The sequence below is a fragment of the Opisthorchis viverrini genome, assembly GCF_000715545.1.
Source record: "Opisthorchis viverrini unplaced genomic scaffold opera_v5_299, whole genome shotgun sequence".
Classification (NCBI taxonomy): domain Eukaryota; kingdom Metazoa; phylum Platyhelminthes; class Trematoda; order Opisthorchiida; family Opisthorchiidae; genus Opisthorchis; species Opisthorchis viverrini.
Genome location: NW_008751960.1, coordinates 318,159 through 340,794, shown reverse-complemented (window position 1 = coordinate 340,794; position 22,636 = coordinate 318,159). Strand labels below are relative to the sequence as shown.

The 22,636-nt window shown below is 45.4% G+C and overlaps 2 protein-coding genes across 2 annotated transcripts; one reads left to right on the top strand and one right to left on the bottom strand.

The window, feature by feature from the left end:
* Positions 1-94: 94 nt before the first annotated feature.
* On the top strand, positions 95-21,386 carry T265_09754 (hypothetical protein; the record flags this gene model as incomplete). Its single annotated transcript, XM_009175924.1, has 6 exons — positions 95-129; positions 1,400-1,604; positions 1,640-2,273; positions 11,689-11,900; positions 12,764-13,137; positions 20,560-21,386. The coding sequence occupies 5 exons, from the start codon at positions 1,544-1,546 to the stop codon at positions 20,758-20,760; spliced, it is 1,482 nt and encodes a 493-aa protein (XP_009174188.1).
* On the bottom strand, positions 16,247-16,684 carry T265_09753 (hypothetical protein; the record flags this gene model as incomplete). Its single annotated transcript, XM_009175925.1, has 1 exon — positions 16,247-16,684. One exon carries the CDS (start codon positions 16,682-16,684, stop codon positions 16,247-16,249), a length of 438 nt encoding a protein of 145 aa, XP_009174189.1.
* Positions 21,387-22,636: the final 1,250 nt, after the last annotated feature.

The following is a 22,636-nucleotide window of genomic DNA, read 5'->3' as shown; positions in this document are numbered from 1 at the left end:
TACCGGACCTGGCCACTTCGGGTAGCATAGATGGGACACCTTCAAGTCTTTTAGCACCGTTGTCTCAGGGCTATCTGGAATCCGCTGAAACCAGCAAGTTCGTATTTAAGGGATGTACAGTCGGGAAGCGTAAGTTACTTCATTCGAGAATCGTATCACTTAGATAGGTTGGCTGGGTTATGTGTTGCACATGCTGGGTTACCGTCTGCCGTGCCTGATTTGTAATGGGGGTCATGGTTGTATTGTTAATTGTGTAGGTCATGGTTGTACGAGGGCTGGGATACTGCCAGGGCGCCCACACCTAGACAGGAGGACAATTAGGGTCCTCAACCAAAGCCGTTGGCTCAAAAGCCTAACCGCAAGGCAGCGGTGTTTGGCGGGGAAATGCAAATGCATTTCCTACGGAACAAGTCGCCATACATGTTCCAACCCCCAACCTGGAGGGCCAGGAGACTGTTCGTCAGACCTCTAACCATTGACCAACCTGGTATGAGGGACTCTGTGAGTGTCGCGGGACACTCTCCAGTATAGCTCAATGGATCGCTGAGGTGCGCAAACCGTTACACCACGGTAAGGTCCAGTCTCTTCGTGACGGATTGTAATGGGGGGAACCGAGATGGTAGTAAAAAATGAAGGATGTCACGAAAACTGTGAGTGGTGTTCGTGCTGTTCATCCTGCTGGGTGAAACCTTCGTGACCCTTTCTGTGGTTGGCTGGAGGTACTGAACAAAATGACGGCTAGCCGATGTCGTTAACGTTCATCCTGCCAGTTGGTGTCCAAATTGTTTGACTGAGTGTTGGAGGTGTAGATAGCTCGGATATTTCGGGTAGACTGAGTCCTAAGCCAGTTCTCCTTGTACAACAATAAAGTAGCCATGTTCTCTGATAGTTCTGTCAGTGGGAATGTCCTAAGCTGTCCTTCATGTGCCAGTGCCAGCCGGATTAGACGTTACGGGATGTGGCCGATTTTGGTGATAGTCGTCCCTTAGTTATCGTCGGGCTAATCCAACTGCTGGAATGGTTTTTACTGGTCCGCCCGCGTACCGCCTTGTGTACAAACAAACGGCTGTGGTAATGGGATACTGATGTTTTGAACGTCGTTTTTATGGATGACGGCGGTGATACGACGCATTTTCCGCTATCTATCTCTATGCCGTTAGGATGTTTAGGTATCACCGCTGGAAGCTTATCCGTGGACCTTTCAACGTCGAGTCGTTGCTGAACTGTTCAACATGCGCAACAAAAGGCAACTTTTAGGGTTTATACGGTGGACAGCAAATATACCTCAGTGCAGTATGTCCAACTATGTTGATAACCTAAGTGAAGACCTTTTCATGACCTGAAATCATTTCTGGAGTACATACTCATTACAAACCGATGTTTCCTTACCCCACACTAGCTGATAACAGGCATAGCCTGTAACTTCATTAATCTTTCCACGAAAAAGAATCACGCCGTCTTCGTGTAGCAGCTACTTGGCGTCCATTTACGTCTTGGCTTCCAAGAGGCTCTGTGTCACATCGTCGTACGGCCTTCCAGATAGATGGATAATTCAATGCCATACTCGCGTCAAGAGGATGACAATGACAGGGATGTCTCTCAAGGTAAGTATGTGTTTCTCTAGTGGCTCACACTGTAGGTTGTGGAGCTTCACTGGCCTGTGATCCCCGACGTCGATTGCATCGCTATATGATGTTGTTCTTTATTTGTTTCCTGTCATTTGGGAGCTACTTTTGTTATGATAACCCGGCCGCTTTGCAGGATGTGATGATTCGTGATCTCAGCCTCACTGAAACAGATTTCATGAACCTTTATGCCTGGTACTCATGGCCTAACGTGATACTCAGCCTCGTTGGGGGATTCCTCATCGACCGTGTCTTTGGATGTCCCCTCGGTGCTATCATTTTTTCCTTGTGTATCTTCCTGGGACAGATTATTTTTGGAGTTGGTGCCCTGGTCAGTAATCTACCGCTGATGTACTTCGCTCGGTTCGTTTTCGGTATCGGAGGTGAATCACTCTGCGTAGCACAGAATACTTATATTGGTGAATGGTTTCCCGCCAGTGAACTTAATTTTGTCTTCGGCTTGCAGCTGAGCATGGCTCGCTTAGGGTCAACGGTGAACATGAATACCATGCAGCTGTTGTACAAAAGCATTGGCCCCTACTTCGGAATCACGGGTCATCTGCGTTTGGGAACAGCGTTGCTTATTGCGTCGGTCACTTGCATCTTCTCGGCTTGCTGTGCGACAATTTTGGCCTTTTTCACAAGAAGGTAGGTTTTCTATATCTTTTTGAAAACATCTTTTTATCAATTTATTGAGGATGATTTCCATTTTGTTACTTGTAAGCTTGAAAACACGTAGTTGAATTGAATGACTGCTATTTCACACCTTTTCGGCTGATGGTTGTCACTTGCGAGGTCCGATAGTCACCTCTGCGCGGTTCCTTTGGTAACTTCTGTGAAAGAATCTTTAGGACTTGAGGCCTATCTCTCCTCGTTTATCGCGCCTGCTTATGCGCCGACGGACTTTAACTCTGAATTTGCCCAGGAAAGTTTCTGTGATGCCCCAGGTGTTTTTTAAGAGCTAAAAGCCCAGACTTCATGGTTGTTGGTGACTTGAACGCTCAGGTAAGTGGGCTAAATGCTACAGAGGCCATTTGGGTGGTCGTCTTGGGTCGGGAACGAGACAATGGACAGCGAACATTGCCTACTGCAGATGTGTGATGACCACAGACTGTTCTTTTGCAGTGCTAATTTTGGGAGCGAGAGAAACCACTTGAAAACGTGGTGCCTACCGACAAACCAGCCCCGAATCCAAGTAGACCGGTGCCGGGGTCGATCAGTACCTGCCACTGCTTCTAGAATACCTGCATGGACTCCAACAATGCTCTTGTCCCCTAGTGCTTTCCGATGCGCTCTCAAGCCTACCCAAAACGTACACTTTGCCTCTGTGAAGCTGGTGGACCCGAAACTGAAACAAATCTACCAGAGCCAGCTCCAACGCCTGCTAACTGTCCGGTGTCAGATAGTGACCATCACCGGTAACACGTCTAATGTGCTACTCAATTCCGAAGAGCTCGAAATAGCCAGGTGGTTAAGCTTCGGTTAAATTCCGTTCAGTTGTATTTGTCACGAAGAGACTAGGTCTTACCATACTGTGACAGTTTGTGTGCTTCCGTGACCCATTGAGCCTTACTAAGCGAAGTCCGTGCGACACTCGCAGTCTTATGCCATGGTGATCAGTGACTAGAGTTCTGACGAGCACAGTCTCCTGACCCTCCATTTTTGGGATTGGAACATGTATAGCAACTTGTTCCATAAAAACTGAAATGCACTTGCACTTTCCTCCAAACACAGCTGCCTTGCGGTCAGGCTTCCAAGCCTAAGGCCATTATCGAGGACGCTAATCGTTCTCCCATCTAGAAGTCGGCGCACTTGCAGCATTACAGACCACATACAACCATGAGTTACACAAATACAAATAATCTCATGCCACATCGGCCTTCGCATGGTGCCATCAGTCAGGTCACATGCACTGAATTTTCCAGCAACATTTGTGCGTCATCTGACGCTGACATCCTCAGGCAGCTCGAAATCAATCTTCAAGAATCAATGCCCAGTTTCTCTGGTTGCTTTTAATGTTCACACTCTGAAGTAAGCAGGACAACAAGCTGCTGTTTCTCTCACAATGGACTCGCTTGACATTGATAGGCGATGTGTATTGGAAACAAGAATAAAGACGCAAGCACAATGGTTGTTCTACCGGCCCCATCACTCTCTGCTCGCTTCCGTCGGCGTACCTCTGTCGATCCAGAGGCCGCTGTGGCAGGATGTGTAGGGGTTGGTATCATTTTAAGTCACCGGACGGAAGGATCCTTGCTTGATCTGACGTCCGTTAACACGCGCCTCTGCGTTTCCCTCGGCAGCCTCCGTGAAAAACAGGGATTTGATCACTGCCCGTTTGTCGTGTATGCTTACGCCCAAACGAATATTAATCCTTACACCATCAGAGACAAGTTTTATGACGCCTTTAATACTGTGCTTCGGCGAGTCAGGAGTTAGATATCGTTTTGCTTGCTGGCGATCTTAATGCACACGTGGATACGCTTAGTGCATCCAAGAGTCACGTAGGTGAACTCGGTACGTACGGATACTGGTGAACAACTACTTCAGCTATATATTAACTGGAGATTGTTTATATGCAGTGATAACTTCAGTACTAACCGAAGTCTTCTGGCCGCGTGGTATCCTCCAACGACATGTCAGCTACGAACCCAAATCGATCGCACTGCCATCAGTAGTTGGCAACAATCGGTTGCTGTTCCTTTTGCATCATATTTGTGGATTCTGACTACGCGTCGGGAGTCGCTTTCTTGGTTTTCCTGGGCCAGATAAGGTGCAGAAGAATCGGTGAACAACTGAGAGACTGGCAGATTTGGAAGTGGGATGGTTTTATCAGAATCACCCTCTGGAGTCTATTCCAACTTCTTCACCACAAGACGTGGATTCATGCTGGAATGAGATCGCCGCATCCTTGCACAGTTCTGGGAGTTTTGCCTGTGGCACGGCAACACCACATTCGCTCAAACACTGGATATCAGATAGAGCACTGACATTGCTTGAATGTCGGAGAGGTGTCTCCACCGGTCCCGAGCATAATCGGGACTGACGAATTATTAGACGTCAACCGAGGCGTGCGCGCAGACCGTTAAGGCTAGTGGACAAGGAAGGGTAGGGAAATGAAAGAAGCCCAAAAAGGCGGGAATGCTCAAGGATTATTTCAGTTGATCTATGCAGCCGTCCCCCGAAATACGCATGTGAGCGAAACCGTCGAGAATCAAATTGGTGTGACTATCTTCAATGAAGAAGAGCATCTCAACCGGTGGGCCGAATACTTCGAACAGCAGTTATCGTGACCACTCGATGCGACTCATTTAGTTCCTACAGGTGAAGCAGAACCATGGAAGGTGTAACTGCAACCTTCTACGGCCTCGGAGGTTTATGAATGCATTTTCCTCCCAAGCGCCTCCAAGCTCCTGACCTCCTAGCCACATTGTCCAAAGATGGAATGAAGTCCTCAGTCAGCGCTTGTCTGATATGTTTGCCTGCATTTGGGAAACGGAAACTTTCCCAGGCAACTGGGCGGACTTGGTGATAGTGCCTCATTTCGAAAAAGGGGTCCGTAGTGAGTGCGGTAATCACAGGGGAATCGGGTCGACCCAGGTTGTAATGAGGCACTTGGTGCCACTTCTTCGTCGCCTCATGGTGGTTCATGAAACACTGACTCGTGAGCAGCAAGTGGGATTCCGGCCTGGTATGGGTCGTGTTGTCCGACTCGTCATAGTCTACCAGGTGATTAGACAACCTACGTGTAAACGACTCACAGTTTTAGTATCCCTCGATTTCCAAAGCGCATTAGGTTTCGTTGCCCACCAAGGGATGTCCCGGAAGTGTGTGAACCTAATAATTTCCTTGTATTTTCAGTCTCCTGGAAGTGTGAGCCTATACGGCGATTTTTTTGTACTTGCCATGTAATGGGTTATTCATCAAGGGTGCCTACCCTCTCACGTTCTGTCTAATTTCGTGATCGACGGGATAATGGGACGAACGCTGGAAGCCGTGGTGTTCAAATAACTATTGGAGAAAACCTTGTCGATATGGATTATCGGAACTACGTCTTTCGTCTCTTAAGAGGAGACGAGAGGATACCCTGACCAAAGTCATACCGCCTTTTGACTTGCGCTTCAAACCCACAAAGCGTAGGGTTATGCTTATTTACATTCAGCCTGAACATGCCTGAACATCAAGAAAAAGGTCTGGAGTTTGTGAAGCTTTTTGCCTATATCGGTAGTTGTATTACTTATGACTGTGGTGTGACAGATTAGGTCAATGCATGTGGCTCTAATGATCGAGTCGCGTTTGCTAATTGGAAGGAAGGAAGCGTTCAGCTGTAGCACCCTTCCGGTGCCTAGCTCCCATGCCACCCGAAGGAAGTACGAGGGCTGGGATACTGCCAGGTTGCCCAAGCCTAGACAGGGGAAGTCGAATGGCGGAGGTCGGATTCGAACCACGGACCTTCCGGTCGGTAAATTGTGCTCTAACCACTTGGGCCATCTTGCTAATTGGGATACTTATGGCTGTAAAGCCGTACATCCCTGAATCACAATGGATGTGTTTATCAGGCCACAGTACCCGTTGATTTGTTTCGCAGTTGTGGAACGTTTTTCTCGACAAGCAGCGGAACTGAGAAATTTTAAAGTCTTCGGTAACCGTTGTCTCAGCCTCTCGTATCGGGCGGTGTCGGCGAATCCGAAACCAATGAGAAAATGAGTATTCTGTTGTGTAACGGGATCTTCATCAAAAGCTGCAGGGGTTAGGCCGTGTAATGTGCAAGTCGCCTCATGGTTCGCTGAGGATAGTACTGTCTTCCGTACCCAATTCGGAGTGGAGCAATCAGAAATTTGATCGACCTCTGACCTGACAGACTTGTATAAAGGAAATGATGGAAGCTTTGGATGCTTGCTGCAGGATGGAGACCGCATAATCTCCACTGTGTCCGGTTTGGGACGCTGAAAAATTTCTCAATAGACTTCTTGTTATCAGTTGCTATCCAGATTATCCTATTGAGTGTCTGGATATTTAAGCATCTGAGAATAGTTGTGGTAGCCTAGCACTAGTTCCCTCCTAATTCACCTTTATTGTTTTCCTCACAATAAAGCTTTTAAATAAATTGTGGTTGTATGACAGCAAAGGATCAATGTTGGTCACTGATGTTACGTTGTCGATAATGAGATGATGAGTCTGTAGATCCGCGCGTCGGTTATATTGCTTCCCGATACTGACCACATCGTAGGGCGTAGGCAAAATACCATCTTGGAACACGTCGGGCAACACAGCTTCTCTAACTTGAGTTATGGTCCACAGACTCACGATCTTGATAAAGCCACATAGGTTATTAGTTTTGTGACTCCGTGAGGGAATGTTTCAAATTTAGACTCTTGAAACACTTAAAGTACCATGTTGCATACATTTAGTGTTTCAACTCCTTGGTGTTCACAACGGTGCGTTTGTGGCAGATGGTTTACCATCTCATTTAAATTAAGAACTCTGGAAACCTCGTGCATCTCAATCTTTGATAGCGAAACTGTAGTTTAGCGGCAGTTTGATTGGCAATCTAATTCCAGCTAATTCCATGATCATCTGCCTGTTCGAGTGTTCTCCGCGCCCTTTTTATAGTGGCTCAAACTGCGAGGTGGACGAATTGTGACCTGACAAAAGGATGCGAAAGAATTCACGAAGAGTTTATGTGTTGTTCGCGCGATGCACCTTCCAGTTTGAAGTCCACGTGATCACCCTGTGCCTGACTGGAAATATTTCAAGAAATGGCGGCTAATCGATATGAGTGACGTTCGTGCTGTCCGTTTCTTTCCAGATTGTCTGGTAGAGCACTGGAGGTACATGCATTTCATAATGCTTGTGATAGGCCAGCACCAGGTCCCCTCCCTCAGATCCTTCGATCAATCCGACAGGCCTCCTTAAAAATGCCCATTGATGAGCAGACCACAGGTCTTACGGTCCTCATTTATCCTCACTTCGTTCGGCTTGCCTTTTGAGTCACCAGCACATGTTAGGGCCACTTGAAGTCTCAGGTTAAAAGACAGTGAGCCAAAGACGGTTTCTGCTTAATCCCACTAACTCTTTTCTCCGTGGCCCGAATTATGCATACTGTTGTGTCAGGTATTGGTTGTGATGAATGTGTTGTAGGATTGCTGTTTCTGTTCTGTGTAAGCGTCTTTGGTAGCTTGGTCACATAGAGGTTAGTGAACTCACTTGTTACTAAGGATCTTGGCCATAGTATGTCCGATCTAATGTACGATTCCCGAGGTTGCTTAATGGCTTAGAATGACCAGAAATGCATTTCGTTTCTTACAAAATTTGGTGTGCTGCAGGACATCCTATTTACTTCTTTCCTTGTGTTGAAAGCCTCTTCTGTTGGCAATATGTGTGCAGGCAATGTAAGCATTATGTACCTAGTCTTCCCCTTCATATATACAATGCCTTCAGTAGTGGATTCGACTGGTCGGTCTCTCATGCCCTTATTTCTAATGTATCGAGGTGTCTGAACGCTTTGTTTAGCTTAGGTGGCCGTTACCAAACAGTAGAATTTCTTTAAAAGTCACACAAGTCGTGAATATATATTTTTGGCGATCCTGTCAACCCATCATTCCTCGTGGTCTGATTATATTCGATTTGTCCATGATAATTGAGCGATTCTCTCTGCTCCCGTTGAACTCAGTAAACGTGACTCCTCTGTTTGGTTTCATGGGTATAAAAGGAAAGGTTCCATCTTGCTACCCCGCCCCTTCGAAATGTGGTGGACATTATGATTTATTTTCTTCTATCCTTGTTATTTATTACCTCGCGCCTTACGGTGATTCTGATCTCGACCTCTAAAACACGAGAACCACTGTGTGCCACAACACTGTTCTTCCATGTATAACCTGTTTGACTATCGTATTTGTGTTCTGTTCGATATTCACGTAGTCTTTAATTGCAATCGAGTGGTTGGTTCTGTGGCATGTGGTGCATCTTGCTTGCTGGTGCATAATCCAGTTGTTACCTCAAGAATGACTCGCCAGTAGTGGCGGTGGTGAGTTTTAGCCAGCATATCATATCAAACAACCAACAAGATGCGACACAATTGTAGATGTCATATTGCAATGGATGGTGTACCTTATCATCACGATTGACGAGCAGGCAGACCTAACATGTAACAATAAGGTTGCGACACTTAGCAGTACCTACAAAGCCAATCTTAAATGTCGATCCTGTGTTGTAGGTCGAGGTGAGCATTTCAGAAATCACCCTTTTCAGGGAAGATTTAGGGTGGGTAGTTATCCGAACCTGCAAGGTGATGGCTGATGAAAACAGCAGATGGGAATATTTTGGAAGTGCCAGCACATTCAGGTTGATTCAGGGGAACAAGAGAGGAAGGTAGTTCGGGAGGAGGTGTCCAGCTAATGGCTGCGTTCATCGAGGTCCTATTCGTCCAAAGGCTATGACGAGGACTGAAGGAATTACTAAGTGAAGAAGGTGGCTTTTGTGCATAACTGCGTGTGTTACGCGACACAACCTGTCAGAGTCACCAGCGATTGGTTTTTCTCATCTCGGGGTTTCCGTCCGGCATGACGGCAGTTATCAACGGGCTTTGATGTGTAGTTGCCAAATCATGTGCTGACCACCTCTGGATCGTCTCCATCTTATACAAGACTAGGCGGGGAATGCTGTGCGAAGCGAACGGTCCTCGCATACGAAATACGTAACCTGACCAGAGCAACCTGTAAAATGTGACCAGTTGATCGACTGAGGGCTAGTGAACTTTTCCGAAGTGCATCTGACTCACCACAGCATTACACTATTTGACGTTCCAACCTGCGCTTCATATACACCGATGGTCGTACTCCAAGGGTCCTCGAAGGTCTTTCGGACGCGTCTACCACGTCTCCTATCCAATCAGCCAGACTTCCGCAACTGTATGTGTAGACGAACTTGTCCACCACATTCCTTGGTTCACCTGCAGGCATGAGATTTGTGTTTGATACTTCTGTCTTGCAGCAGCACTTTACACTTCACAGCTGAGAAGTCTATACCGAACTGTGCAGCAGAATTATTTACGTTGTTTAAAATGGGTTCCACTTCTAAGGGAGTCTGATCCAAGAAAAGGAATTTTGTCAGCGTCCTCAATATTCGTGAGAGAGAGAGAGAGAGAGTACCCCAGGAATATATCGATCCCAAAGGTGTTAGAAGCAGGTAATGAAGCAGCACATCGATCACGAAATTGAAGAGGAAGTGAGACTGGAGTACCTTTACCAGACACTGAATGTGCGCTCAGGAGAGAATTTACAATAGCCACCCACGCATTCACGCATGGAAGCCTCTAGAGGAGGGACCTAGGAGGAACACCCTTGATCGCCTGACACTACCACAGATTATTACTACCGCAGAATTAAAAGCAGTTTTCGGATATAGGAAAGCAATCTTTGCTGTACGTCGAAAGTGGTTATAACACTTGGTGTAAAGTGAAGACATGATCGATGCAACCCCGGCCAGGGCGAAATACAGCTTGATTCTCGCGAATTTGTCCCGGAGAAATTATAGCCACCAGACCGGTGCCCCAGGTGATTTTCGCACAATGTTTTTGCACGCCCTTTGGATTCTGGAGCCTCCGTCAAGATACTTCATTCTGTCTTCACTACGGATATTTTGGGGTATGGTTGTCAGGTTATTTGGTGATTACAGAATAAAAGTCATCTGAACCAGATACTGTTGCACTGAAGCGATAAAAGAGCATGGTCGATTTCCTCCGTCGGGTTCAGTCCTTGTTCATATGGTCTTTCCGCGGGTTGGGTTGATGCGGCCAACTGGACTGTTCTCCGAAGTATTCGATCCATCGTTCAAGACGACGTCTTTGTGAGTGAATTGAGTTCGTTTGAGATCGTTTCATGACGGCCCACATTCCTCGAACCAGTTGGTCAAACTGGCTGAAATAGTGTGCGATTGTTTCTCGTTTCACAAGCTTTCTCTGTTCCTCTGGTGTCTCATATCCATTGTCTCTGTGTACGGTGTATCCATGCCATAACAAACACAAGGAATAGGAGGGAAGACGTCTAGCATTATCACGGACAAATCGAACGTCCTCAGACTTGGACAAGTAATGTGTCAACATGTGCCCTTATTACTTTACAAATATAGATTTAATGATGGCCTGATTAACAGCTGTGATATTTTAAAAGGCGACGTTGATGAGAGTAGCTGAAGAAAAGACCTAATGAAACCCCTATACACTTTCGTATATATGACGAAATCGGGGGATTGATCGATCAATTCAATCAATAAGTTGATCTTGGACATGGGAAAACGCTGTTAAGCGGAGTGCGCACATGTCCTTCAAATGCTTGGATCCTAATGCAGAGGTTAGTGGTCAAAAGCTCTAACTATAGAGATAAGGAAAAAGAGACAAGATAGCCTATTGAAACTCTGGGTTTTTGGAAGTAGAGATTTTTGACCATAAACAGTCCAGCAGAAGGTTAACCAGATTGTGCTGAGCTATCAAAGCTACGACTGTCGTTCGGCTGAGCACCCTTTCAGTGCCTAACTTCCATGCCACTAGGAGGAAGCACGAGGGCTGGGATGCCGTCGGGTTACTCAGGTCTAGACAGAGGAAGTCGAGATGCAGCGGTCGGATTCGAACCACGGACCTTCAAGTCAGTACTTTCATGCTCTAACCACTGAGCCATCTCGCCTCCTGATCGTCACAGGAATCATTCTCAATAAAGACAGTATAACCCGTCCGTGGCCTTTTCAACCTATGACCAACAGGAATGTTTGCTTCTAGGCTGTTGTCGCAGTGCTACTACAGCATTTGACTACTTGCTGAATGCTGTGTGCTTATTCAAAGGTACGTAACCCGTTTCTAAACAATGGTCTGTCAAATTCTACATATGAGCATGCATCCTTCCTTCACCTTTAACATCTTGACTTTTCCAAATCTCTTGGCTTGTCTTTCATTACGAAGGGAATTTCGAAATCCGAGCTCGCTGTGCAGCATTTTGTAGCATTAGTTAGTTTGTTATGCTTCGTTTATGTATTCCGTTTAGTGTTAAATGTGTTTTTCTCGCTTTTCCAGAAAAGACCGCATTCTCAGAGCCCATAATAAACGCTTGGCTGATGAGTCCGCCTCACAAATTGGCAAACCTCCCTCGCAAGAGGTTACCCAGCTCATCTCTCCCAAAGACATCCTCCATTTTCCGGCTGCAGTGTGGCTGATTTGTGTCATTTGTGTGGCATACTATGTGGCAATCTTCCCGTTTGTCAGTCTTGGTCAAGTGTTTTTCGAACGTAAGTAGAAGTCTTCCCATTGACACGTGTATTACCATTGAGGTAGCTGATGTGTTGATACGCTACCGTGCCAGCTGTCATTCGGCACAGTTAAGTCACCCATTACTAGCTTCCGACCGGTGCCTCTGAATAATGTGTGTTCTAATTTTCAGACTAGTTGGCTCATGTCAACTTTTATCTTAATAATAAAAATAATAATCGTTTGCCTGTAACACTCTTCCGTTGCCTAGGTTAAATAGATGACCTCAACTCGTTTTCTATCCTCCTCCTACCAATGGGTACGTAGAGGAAAGAATGTCGATAGATAGCTTAAGTTGTTCAACTGAGCGATTTCGTCTAATAAGTGCTTTGGTAGATCGAAACTACTGAGTGAGAATATGTTAACCTGCCTATTTCAGCTCAACTGTCAGTTGGGCTGTTGGGCTGTCAGTTGGGTGTTGATGGAATGGTTTGAATTCGCTCCTTTAGTTCATCTATGGCATGCCTGCTAAACATGGTGTTGGCAAATTACTCTTCCAGTCCCAGCTCCCCTTGAATCAGCGTACACCACATGGATCAAGGCCCCAGCCACATTCAGTCTAATCTACCCTACTGCCTTCCGGCTATTGATTGTGTGCATGGGCTCATGAACGGGACCAGTAGTCTGTACTGCCAATGCTCAATAGTGCGATTTCAGTAATATTTTGGGAGAGGACGCCTACACAAATCATTTGCCTTTTGTACTTTCATGCTATAGGAAACCACTTGTGTGACACAAAATTATCATAACCGTCATAGTAATTCTCTACCTTTTTGTTCTGGAGTAAGTTCATCTTTTACCATTCAATGATAATCAGCCAGGGGTTTTCCCTTTAATTTTTCAGGCAAATTTCATCTGTCCCTAACCCAGGCGAACGTGGTCAACAGTCTCGTTTACATACTTTCTGCCGTGGCCAGTCCAGTGTTTGGCGCTACAATAGACTTTACTGGTCGTAACCTAAACTGGGTGCTGTCGAGTATTCTACTGACCTTATTCTGCCATTTGTGCTTCGCTTTCACGAGCGGTGTACTGCCACCTATGTTTATTATGATCTTGATGGGTATGGGGTATTCCATATTGGCCAGCAGTCTATGGCCTTTGGTTGCTTTTCTGCTACCGCCGCATCAACGAGGCACAGCTTACGGTCTGATTCAGTCCCTGCAGAATCTCGGTCTGGGTGTAATAGCCATATTCGCGGGCTACCTGGTGGACAACAAGGTGAGATATTTTGGAGTCAAGTTGTTGTAACAGTTCCGTAAGTTGTTTATGTTGTAGTAATTCGACATTGGTGAGACGCTAGGTTTTTTATGTTTTAGCATTTGGTGGATCATTTTCTACTAGCCATACTGAGAACAAACATCTTGGTAGCGGTAAAGCAGGTTCAAGAGATCGTTTATCGCTCTACTGCATCCAAATCAGTACTGATTAGGCGAAATTATTCCTACCGTAAAGCGTGTTCAGCTGAAGCAAGTTGTACCTGTGTATGATCAATTGATGTAATTGTCAAACAGAATAGAGGCAACACAGGCTTATAGATAGATATCTACTCGAGAGATGTCATGCACTCATAGATTTACTGGTCAATCCTCGCATACAAATCCTTCTTTTACTTTGTGGTTGTATGCACATTGTGCTGCTGACCGTGTCTCATGGACAGCAGCTGTTCGGCATGTTATTCAAGTCAGTTTCTCTCTCTAGCAGGAAATTGCTGTGGACTAACTAAATGGAACATCGCAACTGGAACAGCTAGATTTGTTTATGTTCACCCGGTTGTTTTTTTTTTGAAATTCATTCTCATAATTTTCGTGTGTTCTCTTGGATGTTGCGAACAGTGCCAAAGTTTTGAATGCTTCTTCTACAAAATGACGTGAGCTTGTGTCGTTCGTGTGGATGAACTAGTGTGAACTGCCGATGTGCGTATGCATTTTGTAAATCTCTACAGTGAATGGCGTGATTTATAACTCATTGTGATGTCATCTCAAGCGACCGACTTGTAGAAAGTGCATGCACCTTAATGTCTTTCAAGAAGTTCGCCTTTTTCCCTGACACGATGGTTCCGTTTGCTGCATACAAAGTAAGATGGTTCAGTGGCTATGGCATGAATTTACTGACGGGAAGGTATGTGGTTCGAAGTCGACCGCTGCATCTCGACTTCTCCTGTCTGGGATTGGTAGTATCCCAGCCCTCGTGCTGCCCTTGGGTGGCATCATCATCATCATCGACAGCATGACATCAGTGTTCAACACCGATGCTTCACTGCCGTAATCGGGTGGCATGTCACTTAGTCACTAAAAATGTGCCGCAGCTGAACGATACGAGAGCAAAATAAGCTTGACTCGAGTTCCGCTCTAATTGGGGTTCGTCACTTTTGTGTATCTCTAGCCATGCCAGTATTCGAAATTCTGATACACGACGAGGGACGCGCGCGTGTTGTAAGCACTTGAATGATCACGTTCGAAGAGGCGAACATATGCTGGTATTTGCGGATTGACTTTTCGATGAATCAGACAATGTAGCTCGCTAGTATTACATTGAGTTGGACGAATAGCTCGCAGACCTCGATGCTTGCGGTGAAGATTTGGATGTCGGTTGGAGATAGGCGAAAGAAGCCATGTTTGTATCTTTGAAACCATCTCCCTGGGGTCCCTTTCACACTCCAATGGACATTGGATTTCGTCACGATCAGTAGCTATGTTTGGAACTTGGAAAACTATACCAAGTGTATGGGTCCTTGAAACACCATATAAAAGTTATCCCGGGGAATGACAGCGCTGGTGTGTAGCGAAAGCCCGGGAATCGGAAAAGTCTTTTGCAACGGGGAACTATCCTACCCTGTTCCACCTGATCTGATCAATTGGTCCAAGGAAACTGGGTGTTAGTGAAACCATCACTGAAAAACAGTTCAGCTGGATATCATCAACTCAACCTCATAAAGGACACAATCAACCCCGATGGAAAGTCAGTATCAGTCCGCCATAGACAGCAAACTCCAGCGTGCGATCTCAGTGCTTCAGTGCAACAAAGCACTTGATTCAGATGGTCTGTACGTCGCACTCTTCAAAGTAGACCGCAAGCCCTTTGTGGATGTCCTGGCGAATTTACTCTAAAGTATCTGGAGTGAAGGAAAAACACCGACAGGATGAAGTGCGTCGACGTTGATTCCTGTTTTCAAAAAGGGAGCAAAACCACAGGGACATCATTCTATTGACCATAGCTTCCAAGGTGCTGCCTGATTTGATGCTCCATGGGGGAACCAGATTTGTAGTTTCTCCCCGGCCGGATATGCATCGATCATATCTTCACTTTGCGATTTGCTGCTTGAGTCTTTGCTGCCTGCATCTGCCACCTTTTGGATTGAAATATTCCCCGGAGTATTCTCCCACGTACATTGAGGAATTGATGACATTCTTTTTGGATAAGGCCCCTTAGGGTGCAAACCATTTTAAACAGTATGAATAAGTCTGTTGCACAGTTCGGTATGCACTTTGCAGCTGTGAAGTGCAAGGTGCTGCCGCAGGATGGAGGTTTCAGAAATTAATCTCCGTGTGGTGGATACGTTCAATTTCTTTGGGGGCTGCATACGTCTAGGGGGTGGTGAGACGAAATGATTCCTCGAATTGGGAAGGCCGGGGCAATGTTTGCTAACCACCGACGTTTGTGGCGCCGACCTGACATTAGGCTGACTTTAAAGGGCATAATGTCCAATCTGTCCTACTTTGTGGATCAGAGACTTAGCCGGTGCGTGCGGAAGATCTTTGGGGACTCTGTGTTTGACCATGGGTGCCTGCGAAGCGTTGCGCGGGTCCTTACTGGTGAGGTAAGCCACGATTTCCTGGAGAGTTCACTCTACATTGACAAATCAGCTGATCAAAATCCACAGGTTGTGCCGTTTGGGTCACATATTTTTTGTGACAGTGCACCGTTTACTTCGTAAAGTACTCCTCTCCGCGCCTTGTGTCGGATGGAGACGATTCAGAGCCGGTTAGTTCATGACTTGGCAATGAAACATGAAGGGCCTTACTAGTCAACTGAGGCGCGCTGATAACTGCAGTCTCCCCGGATGGGGACTGCTGGACAAGATATTCCAATGGTCGGTGACTGTACCACGCAACCATTTGCGGTCTTGTATCAAAGCCTTCGCTGCTAGATCTCACTTCTTGCTACCATAGTCAGATTGAGACATTTGTCATCAGTGGATAATTTGGTCTATTGCCTCAAACGCGTGCCTCTAATTCTCTTTTTTTTCCCTATGCTCGATGAACGGAGTTGCTAGCTGGAACCACTGCATTTTCGGTACACTACTCCTGAGCTGGGAACAATGATGATGTTATCTGAGCGGATATTCGAACATATAATGTATTCGCAGGTCCAAGGTTTCAGGCAACAATCGACAGCTGTATCTTAGAATATCTTGGCGGTACAGGACAGCGATGTAGTGTTGACTGTGACGTGTTATTGTTGGTCCAGAATTCGGTTCTGCAGCAGAAGCAGTTCTCTTTCGAAACGAATCAGTCCGTACAGGAACGCGTTGTTTGATCATTCGTGTTGACTTGGCCAAGACAAGCATAACACGTACAGGCGATTGATGGACTATTGTTTTGCGCCGGCGAACAACACGCCCAAAGTTCGACTGGTTTGTCTCTGAATCACACTCTAGCCACTGCTGTTGGGAGGGCTGTACTATGCACTCAATTTCGATCCAGATTAAGCGTTTTTCATTCCACAGTTTATCTAAAGCGTACTTCGCACTTTGGCTTGTCCACATTTCTTTTTATGTGAGGGTCAGACGCTGAAATGTCGAATAGAATTCGTCGCTCGAATGACTTCACAGCCCACCTGTAGGAATATTCCAGCTACTTATCGGACCACCGAGTCAAGTTTCCTGGAATAAACGGCACCCAGGTCTTCGGATAAATTTTACGTAAATCTGACACCCAAACGGCCCAACTTTTAATCCCCATCGCCTTACACAGGACGACGGTGCCCTCGGGAAGGCCGGCTACCAGCCTGAGTCTGCGTCGGTTTTCGCATCTCAGAAACATGTCTAGTCATACTGGAGGATACTCATTCAGTGTCAGTGGATGCAGATTCATCGAACACAGTCCCTGCAACTCAAAATTTGGAGAAAGTGTGATAGTTTACTTCTTAAAAGGCGTATTACTGTGGTATTTGTACATCGACAGAAACACTAACTTACAAAACAACCGAAACCGCTTCATCAAACAGTGGCCTTCACATGCAAGCCAACCTGCTCATTAGCCGTGAGATGAATTACTGACCACCGCTTGTTCTGCAACATTCACGTAAATTTTGATCACGCGCTCACTTGTTGCTGCTTCTGTTTGAATCTTTCATGGATGCGCCTGGTAATTGAGATGTTCTCGGACCTGTAAACGTACAAAAACACCTAACAGAGTCCATTTTGGACAATTCACCATCTACCGTTGACTCCTACTGGAAAGTACTGTCCTCAATCCTGCACGATATTGGGCTTCTTGTGTGTGGAATAGCGCTATCCACTAGATCTAGGTACTGTATCTTGGACAGAACTATAAACCTGTTTGAAACTTGGACAGATTCGTTTTGGTGAAGAATATGATGCAAGTAAACGAACTGAGGCTATAGATGAAAAGTGCCTCTGTGCGAATCAAGGTTTTCGATGGGTGCAGAAAGCTGAAGAAATGGACAAAGCGAGGGACTTTAAAATGCCTGAAAATTCTTTCAGCGCATTAGCATATTAAGCCTAAAGAAGCATGTAGTCAGAAAAATAGTCAATGAATAAAACGATTCGTTGATCTGCAAAAAAAGAACGCCTGATTTGTGGGGCTGAATGTTTTCAACATCGAATCGGCTCGCCAAATGCATTTAGTCGGTCGGATTCCCCACTCACAACTGAGACCTGGACAGTGAACTTGGGACCGTTACGAAACATCTGCCTGTTGTTGTTCGCCTTCTATGATGGTGGTCACGTGACGCTCCATGTGCTCTGCTGGAGACCATATTTGTTATGGTAACCAATCAATTTTAGTGTCGCTCCGTCAGTTTCTGTCCAAACTATCTGACTGGGTGTTGAAGGTCTAGACACTTCGGACACTTGTTGTAGGTTGGTTCTAGCCCTCCTTCGTGTCTTTTCTCTTTTCATTGTAAAGCTTTATTTAAACAAATCGACATGTAGATACGGCGACGGAGCACGAGCTTCCTCCCCTGTTATTGCTTTCAATGGTTCCTCGTAAGGGAGAGAGATGTTCCTGTCCCTTAACTCTCATCTTGTTTCTTTTACTAATACTACTTCTGTAGTTCCTAGACCTAATTGTCTCATTCAGACACTCAGGGAAGCGACTCGTTCCACAGTATTTTTCTCACCTGTCATGTCACTCCCAATGACCAGACATTGTCCTCCTGACCCTCGAGCACATGGGCTTCACTGGTGAAAATGTCTGGGTACTTGTAGCAGACGAAGGCAGGGGACCAGGATACGTCCCCATGAAGAAATTTGGGCTCTGAACAATGCCATCACCACATTTGGGGACTCATGTAGGTTAGGACTAAGTTTGACGAGGAAACTGGCGATAGAAATGGGATCGGCCTCATGGCTTATAGGACATTAAAATAATCTGGAATGCAGAATTCCGCAATATGTTGGACCGAGCGTTGTAATCCTAGTTTACGTTCCACGCAGAGGATGGAGTGGAAGTGTCGCTGCAGTTCGATGCTTAAGGAGAAGGACAACGGACTCAAGTGAATTTGAGTAAATTTGGAAATCGGATGTGCAGGCATTAAGGGTGGGGGTATGTGAAAGACAAGGGGTGGTAGATGTAGGCACAAGTTTCGCCATCAAACCGAAAACAATAGAACAGCAAACAGTTCGGAAGCTGGAAATGAGTGAGGTCACAAGATTTGAAGATTGGGGTATCCATGGAGCACAATACAGAATTTTTGCAGAATAATAATATCCTTTGAATCGGGTTACTTTTACATTTTGGAGTACCAAAGTTGCGTTGAAAATTTGAGATGTGGCGGTGCAGACCGAAACGGCGAATTTTCGTTGTTCGTATTATACTTGTGTGCGTGTTGCGTGATAGGCCGGTATCCTATCTCCTGGGTCTGGAGAGGTGGATCATGCAGATCTCTTAGTAGCTGACCTGCCTTCCACGTCAACACGAGTCATGCAACCAATGTTCAGACCTTTACTTGTAGGGTATACTTTTCATGGTTTCCGAATCCGTCCACATAACCCAACCCTAAAATCATTGGACCTGCGGCGCACGAAAATCCAATGAACACAGTGGAAACACGATTCTACAGTTCTGGGGAAGAATGCAACTCTTATTTCATAAATACTATGAGCCGTCGTTTTAGGATCACGCTAGTAGAGCTGGAAGAAATATGAATGTGTTTCAGGTTGTCATGATCATTGTAAGCTCACTCAAAGGCTGTCACGTTTAAGTAGTAGTCGACTCGAATTGTGCAATTTTCTCATGGGATTGCAACTGCGCTCCTGAAAGCTCAAATCTGACAACCAAACGAAACGGTAGAAGCCGAACAAATAGTATGTTATCACAAGTAACATTATTTCGAGGAAATCTGGGGGATGGGAATTCATGTTGTCCATTATGATTTGTTTTGTCCAGGCGATGCTTCTTTTCCCTGAGGAACGACGAACTGGACATAATCTATCCTAAAAAAACATACACTTTGATTATCTAGCGGTTGACCGTAACTACCGGTGACAGCGCGAAGAACAAATAATGCCCAGGGCTAAATGCAACTCCCAACGAATCTGTGGTGCCGACAGGATCAACAGTCAAACTCCGGTGCCTTATTTCTATCCTGCTCTCGGGCCATATCAGCGATACTTACAGTCTTCCTGGATTGGGTGAATTTCGTGGAACCAAGTTTCAGCCTGTGATATCATTGTACCGCTGCAACCCGATCACTCTGTCGGCATGGCAGCTCTTGGTGGGGATGGGTACATCCACCGGCATGCACCCCTGGGCATTCATTGCTGAGCCAGTACAGTCATATGTTGAGAGTTTGAGTGGGAAGTAGTTTTTCCTTGGGCAAACATGGTAGCTTGATACCTTCCCATATTAAAGTGGCACCACTTAAGGTACCTGGTTTGTTATTTCACGCTTTTTCTACTCTCTTCACTGATTTGGACTGTGCCTACTTATTACGTCGTGTGGTTCGCATGCTAACGTTGTGAATGTCTGTTGCCGTCCTTTTCCCCATCTAGCTTTCTCTACAAAACGTGATCCACATAATGTGGAATTTCAAATAATTTTCTAGCAGTCATCAGCTGTCGATTCGTAACTCAATTCCTCCTGTATATTCAGTTTGGAGGGAATCCACTGATCATGTGAGAAGAGGTTGTTATTCTCACTAAACATTGTCGGTTTAGTAAAGGCCTGACCGGTGGGTCAGCTTGATATTACTCGTCACGCATTTGGTGCAAAGTAAGTTTGGGATCTGCTGATCGTTCCAGATGTGACCACCCACAAGTACACCACAGTTTTATGTGGACTATGCTTAATAACACATTCTTAATCGTTTCTCGTATAAATGTTTTGCCCATATGTTCCTGACCATATTTACCTTGTGTCCGCTCACTCATTACCCTTGTTTCCACTTTCCTCGCAGGGCTACTTATTTTTGGAAGTGTTTTTCACTTTCTGCCTTAGCCTGGCACTAGCCGTCACATTCGGTCTATACTTGTGGGACCAGAAACATGGATGCCTGTTGAATGAGTCTGGTGCCAGCCGACGCAGAAACGAAGTCAGAGAAGTAGACCTATCCCCCGAGGAAGAAGGTGCACTGAACGACGAGGCAAATCGACTGTAGCCTCACCTGTTTTATCTTCTAGTCCAAACGTTTTTGCTTGCTCAAACTGGAATACTTATGCCTTTGCTTTCCGATGTGTATCAGCTGGATTTCACACTTTCCAATTCTTTGCCTTCGGTCGTTGTATTTTCTATCAGGAATTTTTTTATCAGTTACTTGAGTAAGTCAACATCTGGTTTTCTGCCGCCTTCCGGAATTGCCAATTTCCGGCACTTCAGGAATTAAACAGACTGATTTCTGTGAAATCGTGTGTTCGAGTTTTGATTGTATGGCACATCGAAGATCTTTTTAGCATGTGTGGTAAATTTGTCGACTAGTTCTCATCTTGTTTCATATAAACCTGTTTTTGGCTTCCGCCACATTTAGCATAATCCCTTCAGTGAACTCCAGAGAGTCTGACTTACTTCGCTCAGGACCAGTGGAACGGAACCGTTTTCAAGTTGGGGATACTCATTTTTGTGTGGTTTGTCAAGTACGAACGGTAGAATTCAGTGCCCCATCGTTATCTAACCTGATAATTCATGTTCTCGGGTTTTTTTTTCCCAGTCAGCATCGTAATGTATCAACGTCGGGTCAGGAAAACTTCTTGTGGGATGAACTACAATGCAGCTTCTAGAGGACAAACAATTTGCCTAACAATCCGGTATGTAGGAAAAAACTTTCGGTACGGTTGGATCTTGAGGAACTGGTCTTTTTGCGCATAGCACGAGTTTTCTTGGAGGTCATTACCACTAGTTCTTTTCCCAGTTTTAAACCGCTTTCAAATGAAGTCAAGTCAAGGAAGGCACTCGAAGGCCAACTTTCAGGGCGGTGACTACGATTTTTCAGGTTATGTTTACCGACGCTAAAGTGATAGGGTCGGACAGTCACATTTGCTTCAGGCTGTATACTGTTTCATGACCGAAGGACTGAAGGTGCGATAACCTACTTGTTTCTAGAATAACAGTAGTCAAACTGCAGATGCATCATCCGCATTACGAGTCAAAAGGTTCTGTCTACGTACCTCGTTGCTGACTCCTGTTCGAATGTTTCGAAATACTGAAGATGTTCATTCTCCAACATACCATGTGCCTATCAGTCGCTCCTGCCGCACGCGCCTTTCCCAATGATAGGCACTTTTTGTCTATTTTCCCCTTATGGTCTTAAATTGAATCGTGTCTCATTAGGTCACTATGGAAAGCATCCAAAATCGTGCAAAATATACGTCTTCGACCTTTCAACGGACTACATTCCACATGAGCAACTATGCTTACATCTTGGTCATGTGTTTTCCATCCTCTGGTTTACCTTTCGAAGCTCAAACAATCGTCTTCTCAAGATGCTGTTAAATATGAAGCAAAAATACTGACAATTGCACATTGCGGGAGATAAGTGTGTGATAGATTTTTATTGTGTAATTACTTGCCTTCATTATCTTTCATTTCATTCCAACTGTAGTTCTACCTTTATCTTGGTTCACATACTGACTAAGTACTCAGGTTTCCCTCTCAGCTAATCCAGTTGGACGAGACCTTTTCTCCATAAACTGAGCTTCGATCCTCATAACGGCATACCTCGAACGTTACCAGTCCAAAACTTGGTGAGGATGTTTCCAGACCATGCGTGTCATTAATGATGTTTATTTAAAATACAATTTTTCCTAACAAACTCCCCTCAAGTGAAGTTATTTCCCCACTCAAGACCATTATACCTCATTGTGAGTTCCGAATTGTAACTGATGTCTTTTGAAGTGTCATCCCCAAACCCCCAAAGAAAGCCACTCTAGGTGTCTCTAAGGCGCGATTTCTCCCCCCAGCAGAATTCTTGTTTTGGATTTCGTTGCTTGAAGTCAGTAACCTCAAGTTTGCTTACAAAATATTTGATGTTTCCCAACGTG